The sequence below is a fragment of the Pteropus vampyrus genome, unplaced genomic scaffold (genome assembly GCF_000151845.1).
Source record: "Pteropus vampyrus isolate Shadow unplaced genomic scaffold, Pvam_2.0 Scaffold528, whole genome shotgun sequence".
Lineage (NCBI taxonomy): Eukaryota > Metazoa > Chordata > Mammalia > Chiroptera > Pteropodidae > Pteropus > Pteropus vampyrus.
The window spans coordinates 141,265-152,622 of record NW_011889309.1 but is presented as its reverse complement, the minus strand read 5'-3'; the positions used below and the strand labels follow the sequence as shown (position 1 = coordinate 152,622).

General features: G+C 35.8%; 1 protein-coding gene across 1 annotated transcript in view; it reads left to right on the top strand.

Moving 5' to 3' along the window:
- UBASH3B (ubiquitin associated and SH3 domain containing B) overlaps positions 1 to 10,723 on the top strand; it is a 133,604-nt gene extending 122,881 nt beyond the window's left edge. The window contains exons 12-14 of the mRNA XM_011383579.2: positions 2,800 to 2,906; positions 4,691 to 4,800; positions 6,041 to 10,723. Coding sequence (XP_011381881.1) covers positions 2,800 to 2,906; positions 4,691 to 4,800; positions 6,041 to 6,178 — 355 coding nt within the window. The 3' untranslated portion in view covers positions 6,179 to 10,723. The remainder of the gene's footprint in view (positions 1 to 2,799; positions 2,907 to 4,690; positions 4,801 to 6,040) is intronic.
- The last annotated feature ends 635 nt before the right edge of the window (positions 10,724 to 11,358 follow it).

Sequence of the window (11,358 nt, the reverse complement as noted above, 5' to 3'; positions counted from 1 at the left end):
CCCTGATACCAAAGCCAGATAAGGATACTACAAGAAAAGAGAACTACAAACCAATATTCTTGATGTAAAAAATTCTCAACAAAATATTAACAAAATGAATTCAACAGCATACTAAAAGTATCACACATCATAATCAAGTAGGATTTATCCCTAAGATGCAAGGATGGTTCAACATATAAATATCAGTAAACATGATACACCACAATAGAAAGATGAAAGATAAAAATCATATGATCATCTCAATAGATGAAGAAGAAAACATTTGACAAAATACACCATCCATTCATGATAAAAACACTCAATGAATTGGGTGTCAAAGGAATATACCTCAACAAAATGAAGGCCATATGTGATGAGGCCACAATTAACATCATACTCAATGGTGAAAGGTTGAAAGTTGTTCCTCTAAGATCAGAAACAAGACAAGGATGCCTACTTTCACCACTCCTATTTAACATGGTACTAAAAATCCTAGCCAGAGAAATCAAGCAAGAAAATAAATAAATAAAAGGTATCCAAACTGAAAAGGAAGAAGCAAAATTGTCTTTGTTTGCAGATAGGATTTTATATATTGAAAATCCTAAAGATTCCACCATAAAATTATCAGAACTAATCAACAAACTCAATAAAGCTGCAGATACAAATTCAACATACAGAAATCAGTTGTGTTTCTGTACACTAGCAATGACTCATTTGAAAAAAGAATAAAACAATCTCATTCACAATGGCATCAACGACAATATAATACTTAGGAATAAATTTAACCAAGTAGGTGAAATATCTATATAATGAAAACTACAAGACTTTAGTGAAAGAAATCAAAGATGTAAACAAGTCGAAAGATATCCCACATTCATGAATTGGAAGGATTAATATTGTTAAACTGCCTGTACCACCCAAAGCCACCTATAGATTAAGTGTAATTGCTATTGAAATTCTAATGACACTTTTTACAGAAATAGAAAAAACAATCCTAAAATTTGTATGGAACCATGAAAGAAAGCATCACACTTCCTGATTCCAAACTATACTACAAAACTATAGTAGTCCTAACAATATAGTACTGGCATAAAATAGACACATACACCAATGGAACAGAATCAAGAGCCCAGAAATAAACCCTCAACTAATATTTGACAAAGGAGCCAAGAATGCTCAATGGAGAAAAGATAGTTTCTAAAATAAATGTTGTTGGGAAAGCTGGATAACCACTTTCAAAAGAATGAAACTGAACACCTGTCATACATCACTCACAAAAATTAATTCAAAATAGATTAAAGACTTAAACATAAGAACTGAAACCATAAAAAATCTGGGCGAAAACATAGGAAAAAACTCCTTGACTTTAGGTTTGGCAACGATTTTTTGGATATAATACCAAAAGTACAAGTAACAAAAGCCAAAATTAATAAGTGGGACTGCATCAAACTAAAAGACTTCTACAAAGCAAAAGAAACAATCAACAAAATGACAAGGCAACCTACAGAATAGGAGAAAATATTTGTAAATCATATATCTGATAAGGGGTTAATATCCAAAATATATGAAGAACTCACACAACTCAGTAGTAAAATAAAAGCAATCCGATTAAAAATGGGCAGAGGAACCGAATCGATATTTTCTCAAAGAAGACATACGAATGGCCAACAGGACCACGAAAAGATGCTCAACATCACTAATCATGGAAATGCAAATCAAAACCACAACAAGATATCACCGCACACCTGTTAGAATGGTTATCATCAAAAAGACAGGAGATATCAAGTGTTAGCAAGAAAGTGGAGAAACAGGGAATCCTCCTACATTATTGGTGGGAATGTAAATAGGTGCAGCCTCTACAGAAAACAGTATGGAGTTTACTCAAAATGTTAAAAATAGAACTACCATGTGATCCTTCAATCCCACCTCTGGGTACATATCCAAAGGAAATAAAAACATGAGCTCCAAGAGATATCTGCACATGCTATTACTTATGTGGAATCTAAAACAGCCAAACTCAGAGAAACAGACAGTAGAGTGGTGGTTAGCAGGGACTGGGGAAAATGGGGAGATGCTGGTCAAAGGGTACAAACTTCCAGTTATAAGATAAATAAGTTCTGGGGATCTAACATACAGCATGATGATTATAATTAATAATACTATATTGTATACTTGAAAGTCACTAAGAGAGTGCATATTAAATGTCCTCACCACAAAAAAAAAAAAGAAAAAGAATAGTGTTACATGATGGAGGTGTTATCTAAGGTTATGGTGATTATTATTTTGCAATATATACGTATCAAATGAAAATGTCTTACACCCCAAACTTACACAATGTTATATGTTAATTATATCCCATTAAAGCTGGAACAAAATTTAAAAATAAAACCTATCCTTTCTGCTTATAGTTTTAAAGGCTATGGTAGAGAGGCTTAGGAGATATCTGGTGATCTAAATAGATAATGAGATCTACTCTCCACTTTGCTTGCTATTGGCTCTGTGGCCCAGGACTGTTGGTCAGTAAAATAAGTCAAACTGCTTATGAGTCAGCTTGCAAGTGAAACCTGCACTGAATATTTCATTTTTCAACTGTTCACTCTGCCACCATGCACTCAAATCCTTTATTTATGTACAGTCTGTACATTTCAACCCCACTTCTGTATAACAGAAATTCTCTTCCCTCTAATTCCTTCCTTTCCAGGGAAATGGATAAACAGAATTATGGAAACTTTAGAAAGGTCTTAAAAGTTTAGAGTAATATAAATTCCTTTGTCTTGGGACCAAAATGTTTTATTGTCTTTATTCATTTTTCTATTACAGACCTCACATTCCAGTAAGCAAATTAGTGGTTTCAGAATCCTATGACACTTATATCAGTAGAAGTTTCCAAGTAACAAAAGAAATAATAAGTGAATGTAAAAGTAAAGGTAAGTGGTATTATTTTGGATTTCATATTTAAATATGTGACTGTTTCTCCATCATGGTTAATAAGCTATTCAAGATGTTTCAACTTGCTTTGGTAGACTTACTTAATAGGAAAGAAAAAATATTTCCAGACTTTTCTTGTAGATACTTTCTGTTAAATTTGTAATATTCTCTTGGATACCTAAAATGGTAGATATTCCGTGGGAATGCACCAGACTTAGCTACTCTATGAAATAACTTAGATTCTGCATTCCATCTATTTATCTTGCACTCTGTGAAGAAGGTTTTCTATTACAATTTCAAAAAGTTCTTTAGTATAACATTGTTTTGTCTATGATTTGATCCAGGAGCGTGGATACCACACACAAATACACCTACACAAACACACATGCCATTACTGTTACCACCAAACAAAGAGTGTTCTGTGAGACTCGAGTCTGTTTGCTATTGATTTTATAAACACTGAACTCAAATATTTGATGAGATGTAGAACTAACTGTTCATTATAATTTTTTTGTGTGTGAAAAAGGCAGATTACAAAAGAGTATGTACATTCCTATAGCTTTTTTAAGATAAAATATTTGCCTTCATACAGTAAAAACTGGAATTATATACACCGAAATGTTAGCAGTGGATAGCCCTGGTCAGCAGTATATGGATGAAACTCACCTTTTAGTTATCACTCAGAAAGCCCATCACTTCATGACAACTTCCATGCCCCTGCTGTAGATACTCAGCATGTTCTAGCCACCGGAAAGTCTCAAGTGCTTACAGTTACTGAAAATTATATTGGGAGCAGCAGAGAGCACTGTAGGCAAAGTTTTGTATCTTGATAGTGATGGTGTTTACAAAAAGTTATACATGAAATAGAATTAGGTGAAACCTGGTAAAATCTAAATAAGCTATGTGGATTGTACCAGTGTCCATTTCCTGATTTTGATAGTGTACCAGTTAAGCAAGATGTTACCATTGGAAGAGGCTGGGTGTGTGGGACCTTCCTGGTGTATGTATGGGTGTGTGTATGCACGCACGTGCGAGTGCATGTGCCTATTGTACTATATATACACTATATATATACCCACACAATATGTAAATATGCTTGTATATATAGTGCAATATATATAGTGTATATAATATACAATTGTATTGTATATATGCTATATGTACAGTTGACCCTTGAATAATGCAGTGGTTAAGGGCGCCAACCCCAACACAGTCAGAAATCTACATATAACTTTTGACTCCCCTGTAATTTAAGTACTAATAGCCTACTATTGACCAAAAGCCCTACTGATAACATAAACAGTTGATTAATACATATTTTGTATGTTATATGTATTATATACTAAATTCTTACAATAAAGTAAGCTAGAGAAAAGAGTATTATTAAGAAAATCATAAAGAAGAGAAAATACATTTAAAGTATTTATTGAAAAAAATCACAACATAAGCGGACCCTGCCCGCTCATCTCAAACCTGCATGGTGCAGGGCTCCGCGTAGAGGACTCGGCATGGTCTATGTTGTTGAAAGGTGAACTATAATTTTATATATACATGTGTATATTTGTAACCTCCTCTGAATCTATAATTAATTTAAAATTAAAGGCTTTTTTTAAAATAACCTTAGGCTGCCTTAACAATACAAAGCATTTTCAAAATATTGCTTGGCCAAATTGTCTCCTTGACAATGTTTGCCCCTCCCTGAAACGCTTGGCTTCTAGTACTTACAAAGTTTACATATGTCTTTATAGAAATGGTCTTCCCAGTCCTTGCTTTTTTCATCCAGGAAATAACATCCTGATTGTGGCCCATGCATCCTCCCTTGAAGCATGTACCTGCCAACTTCAGGGCCTGTCACCTCAGAACTCCAAGGACTTTGTACAAATGGTCCGAAAGGTAATTCATGCTTGCATTTCAAGGGTTTGTGATGCCCAGTAATTCTAGAACAGTTCAATGACTGGCTGATAGCTAAATTCTTTGAAGCATGTTTTCTGAGCTGGGAAGATGCATTTATTGATTCTCTCAACCAAGATATATTGAGTGGTACTCTGTGTGAGGCACTTTATTAGACCTTGTATATGAGAGAAGGAGGCATGTCTGAGCTAGTTCTAGTTTCTAAGAGCTAAGTAGCTAAGAATTATAAGCAAATTTTCTGGATTTCCCTGAGGGACTGTGGATTGGATAAAGAAGAGTGAGTGGCCCAAAACGCAGCATCTGACAGCTCAGCCAGAAGAGAGGTCCTGGCCGGTAGGCCAAAGGAAGCAGTGATTTAAAATGTCAGGCTGAAAGGCAGACCCAGGAACAAGGCAGTGAGACACAAAACCCATGAGACCGACACATCTGGATTCTTTCTTCCTCTTGCCTGCGAAAGAGTTTTCTCTGTCAGCCTCCCTCCCACACACTTCCCTCTAGGCTGACTTATATGCTTCCTTTATCTGCCCCCAGAGAACCTAATTCAAACTTGATTGTAATTCTTTTCTAATTTTTTAAAAGTTTATTTATGCATCTCTCTTTCCCATTACTCTGTAAGCTACCTGAAGGCAGAGATTGTTGTCTGGACACACACAAAAATAAACTTTTAAATGCCAGGACTACTGAAGTTAGGAAGGGCACAGCTTCAATTTTGAATGTTACAGATACACATGCAAAAAAAATTAAATAACTAAGTAAAGCTGGGTGAAGCAAATTAACAACTTTTCAAAAACTGAATAATCTTTTCCATTGTCTAAGTATAATTTCAAGAAATGTTTGAGCTGCATTTTTAGCTTTACCTGCAATTAGGAAAGTAGGAATTAACTTGCAGCACCTTAGCTTTATATATTATTGTCCTCTTTTCTCCCACTATTAAGAAGCAAGCTGTAAACAATTACTTAATTGCAGTAGTGAAGCTCACCATTGAATGAATCCTTCTGATGAATCCTTTTGCGATGTAAATAGTCTTTCCTCTATCCACTTCATCTATTTAATTTTCTTTATGGATTTTTTGGAAGGGATGCATGTCTACAAAGCCCCTATTAATTTCTATGACTATTCCTTATTCTCAAGGGCCACCTGAATTTCTTTGTGTCTAAGTAACAGTTAAATCATTAAACCTCTGTTTTCTATTTTCCATTTTTTTTTACTACTCTTACTTCAGATTCCATACTTGGGATTTTGTTCCTGTGAAGAGTTGGGAGAAACTGGAATATGGCAGCTGACAGATCCACCTATCCTTCCTCTTACCCATGGACCAACTGGGGGATTCAATTGGAGAGAGACCTTGCTACAAGAATAAACCACACCAGTGAACAAAAAGATAAGGCTTTAGAAAGCCTTTGGGAGAAGTGTCATTTTTTGTGTTTAGTAACAATGAAAAATTTGCACCATATTCTAAGTGGACAGCTCAGAATAATTTAGCATATTTCCTTTCATGCTTTAAAATTCTTGTGATGAGACTGTGTGAATAAGAGAAAGACTTGATTCAGGGATAAAATCCATTCTCTCTGGACTCTTTTGAAAATTGTCTTCCTAACTTGAGACACCACTACGGCAGAGGATGTATTCTTCCTTCCATCTATGCATAGTCAACCACCCTGAGTACTCCCAAAGGGAGCTGCCAGCCTATCCAGAGGAAGGATGCAGGAGGAAGGACATGTCCAGAATCCAGCTGGAGTGACACTGAGCTGCCAGTTTGGTGTTGGGATTTTCTTTTTAACACCATGTTCCTGCTAGGTAAAGCCAGGCAGAGGAATTTTTTTCAGGTTATCAGAAAACATGCCCCGCAGAGAGTTATTCTTAGGTTAAACTTCAAATTCTGCCCTCAATATGACCCATACACCAGTGCTGCTGGCTCTAGACTCCTGCTTGAGGAATCTGACACTTACTCTCTCTGGTACCACCACATTTTCTCTAGAGCAGCTGGCTACAGCTTTCTGCAACAGCCCTTCCCCCTTGCATCTATATGTGAAATGGAGAGACAAAGCACTTTGCTCTCCAAAGCACTTTTGGATACTCAGGAGGAAGATAAGATAAATGTGTAAAGTATTCCATTGTAGGAGCAAAGAACTTGTAAAATATAAAGTGACTTGGAATTATCTATGTTGTAACTGAAAGAGCCACGGCACTTCTGAATCATTGTGGTTACTTCTTTGGCCCTAGAGTCTGGACTATGGTAACTAGTTAAGGAAGTTAACATTTTGAAAGGATGTATGTTAGACGCATTAATTGATCAGTAAAGTGCTCATTCTTGTGCAATATGGACACCTTTACAAATCATACCAAGGGTCAGATCATTGTCCACTTATCTATGGAATATGTCAATCTAACAGGACATCCACAAATGCATCAGTTATACCAGGGAAGTATTATGAAGTCAGGGAACTAATTTAAATGACAGTCATGACTGCACTGCTACTTATGCTGTCATTTTTTGTTTGTTTGTTTTTCTATGATAACTTAAAATATGTAGGTAGGGCTACTTAAGGAAAATTGGGAGAGCCACATCCTGTGGTTTCCCATCATACCTGCTTCCTAAATTTAGAGGGAGTTTATTTAAAAGAAAAATAAATGACAATCAAGCCAAAACATCAGTCATCAATGTCTATTTAATTGTCTGAATAGCTGACTGCTGACGGCAGCAGACAATGAATGGTCTGGTGTAGTAGAGTTCACTGTGTAGAATATGTGTGCAAAATGAAATCCCAGCCATTTAAATGGAACTTTAATGTAAAAACAAATCAATATACATTGTAGCATTGAATAAACTTCAAAACCCCAGTGCATAAAACATATGGTATATAAAAATAAATCATTGCTCCTATTTGAAATGGGAATTTGATGATCTCTGAAAAGAAGAGGGCTCAAAAGCGTGCCAGCTGTGTACGTTAATCAGCAATAGGATTATAGTCAGGGTTTTTTAAGGTCAGAGAAATATGTCATGAATTTTACATTTTAAGAAAGAAATCTTAATGTCTTCTAGCATTGCACAAACACTGATCCAGCTTCTGGGTATAGAAATAACTCTACACTGACATCATTGATTAATATAAATGTTTTAACCTTAAAATGAGGGAAAGACTCCTGTTAAAGATTTCAAGAGAAACTTCACATTACAGCTAATGTAGTGGCGCTGCCATTCATTCTTTTATCTATAAGAAAGTAAATCTCCTGTTTAATCAGATCTATAATGTTTATTAGATTCTGTTCATGGACTTTCAATGCTCAGAATAATGCTGGAACACCACACAAGATTTCCTTGAAAATAGTAGCAGTATGCCATGAGCTGTATCTGTGCTTACACTGAATAGGTTATCCTCTCCCTCCTTCCAAGTTGTCTTAGCCCTCTAATGACCTAATAGGTTAGTTTGCTGGACTACGATCCACTGTCCTGAGTCCAATACAGACAGAGCCTTAGGCTATCATCTACTCCATCAAAAGGAGGCAGAGATCTGAAATCATTTTCTGAATAATTTAGGTGGAAAACCCTAAGTAAACAAAGAGGTTTTTCCTCTGCTTTAGTTATCCAGATTGTTTATTAAAATAACCTGAACAATCTGAATTCACATTAAATTCTTTTTACACATTTACCTATTTAAACAACTAAACTTGGACTTCAATTGAGAAATTCCTTAGAAATCATGTTGACTCTATGTGTAAAAGAAGAAACAAAATTTTATATTCATCCAAACATTCTAGGTTGATATTACAACCTGAAGTTCAGGCTAGTTCTTTTCTATTTTAGTCTGATACTAATTAAGAACAACTGTTGATAAGGGGAAGATGGAAGGAAGAAAAGGAAAGAAGGAAGGAAGGAAGGGAAGGAAGGAAGGAAGGAAGGAAGGAAGGAAGGAAGGAAATGCCAGATAAGAAGAACCAGATGATTTCTTGTAGAGAGGATTTGTTTTTTTAAGGTAGAAAGTTATCTGAGACAAACAGATGAAATTAACTAAAGGATTTAATGGGGATTGAAAGTCTGAAACAGTTTGCTGCTTGCACAAGTGTGCCACATCAATCCACTAATACCCTAGTATTATTCACAGATGGGACTTTGGTTTCCATGATTTTAAAATGCCACATCTTTTCCTCTGTGGACTAGAATAATTGGCACATTTTAATGCACAAGCTGGGAGTTTCATTTTCCCAGGCTCTCTTCTCCATCACTGCATTGGTAGCTAGGAGCTTATTGCTTCACCCCACTATGGAGTTCAGAATACAGTGTTTTCTATTACATTTACATTCATAGAATCTGAATAGCTGATTAAATGGCCATCTGATGGCTGAAAGAAGGAGGTATTTTTCACCCTCTAGCAAAAGGCTTCCAGGAATTGCTACTTTTTATTTGAATTATACTTTAACCAAAGAATTATTTTAAAATAACCTTATATTTAAAAGACGATTTTGCAAAAAATAAAATAAAAATAAAAAATAAAAAATAATATCTTCTGGAGTGATATCAGCTTGGTAAATCACTGTCAATAATTTTCTTGCATTTTAGGCTGATGTGGTCATTTTCCTGTCAGTAGTATTTGGAATGCATATTGATTGTCCTCCAATTGTGTTTAGTATTACCATAATGTATCTTTTCCACTCAATTAGCTGCGTTTGTTTTTTTTTTTTTTAAAGCCTCTTATTTCAATCACCTAGTGTCATCAGGAACTAATTGAAGAGCTACAGTGAGAGAAGTTCCTATCTCATTTCCTTTGTAGAAAGGCACTCCTGTGTTGTAAAAAAGGAGGCATTCCTCAGTAACCTAGGCACTCTGCTGTGCCAGTGTTTAATTTGAAAGCAGTGATGAATTGCTCTTTTGAATTTACTCAAAGTAATGAGTGTGTTAGAATGCAGATGAACCTCCTTTAATTTTCACAGGCACAGTCACAACTGTACTGTGTCTGCACAAACATCTCAGATAATGAGGCACAGGGTTATTTGCATTTAAATTGTAGTCCTGTACACATGTGAGAACTAAGAGGCACTAGCTGACTGCCTTGCCAGGAGGAACGAAACTGGCAGAGGAGGATGGGTAAAGGTGAGATTTAGCAGCTATTTAGGTTAATATTCGCTTTATAAAGGTAATGGGGGATGTTTTGTTAGGTGATGGCAGATGCTTTTCATCTTTAAACATAGAATTAAAATTGGATTTGCTTCTCTTTACTATTTCAACATATTGAATTTTCCTAGGGAAGTAACTAGCTATAACAAAAAGTCAAGGGAAAGGAAAAAAATACCTCTAAATACAGAAGAAATAACAATTTTTAAATACATATAATGTTATGTTCAGTGTATGTAGGTTTAAAATTATAATGATGAGTAGTCAAACTTAATACGCAATCAGTTCTTACAAATGTTTTACACAGTACCACTTAGCTGCCATTACTCCCACAAAATTGGAATCTTGCAGCTGTTAAACTATTATTCTTGAATTCTGTATAGGATACATATGTATAATGGGAAATATGTACTGGTTCTATTTTTTTGATTGCCACTCAAGATAAGAACACCACCCAAAGCATTTTAGTTATGCATAAACCATTCTAAACCTACTGTTTTTGGAGGTATATTGGTTTCTTTCTCACTTATAAGGCTATTGTATAATTTTTCCTTTGTGATTCAGGTGTATTTATTTGAAGAAAGAGGTCTGTATAAAAAAGAAAACACACCTAATTGTATTGCCAAATTCCTTGTAAACTACCTGTGGCTTTTGTGCTTTCCTGCCTGTGTGCTCTTTCTCTAGATATAGCTCTGGCACCATTGTAATTAGTTCATTTCATTCCATGAGCATCTCCATTTATTAAGTGGTTCATCAATGATTTAATAAAGAGGAACTGTGTCCTCAGTCAATCCAGAGCGATCTCATATTAAATTCTAGTGCTCTCTATTCCTGACATGTTTTCAGGTGTTATGGTGGTCATAATTGTTTTCTAAATGTCTATTAAGAGTGTGATTCTCCTCTCCAAGGGCCAGAGAGACACTTGCTGCTGTGGAAATGGAAGGATGCTCTGGCGGCACTGCTGGCCCCTGGTCCCTTCTAGTCAGGCATCCCTCTGAGTCATCCAGGCTGAACAGGAGAAAACCCACCCAGGAGTAAAAAGCACGCTCTAAAATGCTTCCACTGCCCATGTGTAAGCCTTCATTTCTCACCACTACCCACCTTGAAGAGGTGTACTAAGAACCATCCATAGAGTAAGAATTTGGTTAAGAGAGAGGGGAAATCCAACTCGAACTAGGTTCCACACTACTAAAAGCCACAGACCCCATTTTTAAAGTAATGATGTTTTAAGCAGATAGGTTTTTTAAATGCATTTATGAACATTTATGCCCAGGACATAAATGCAGCTTTTCATTGACATGACCAGTTCCTACCCTGGCAGGGTATACTTCCTGAGGAAACATAACAGCTAATGCTCATGTCTGACAAAAGACCAAGCTATGTTTAGCCTTGTAGCTGGTTCTCAGCTGTTCTCTGCTTGACAGATTCCC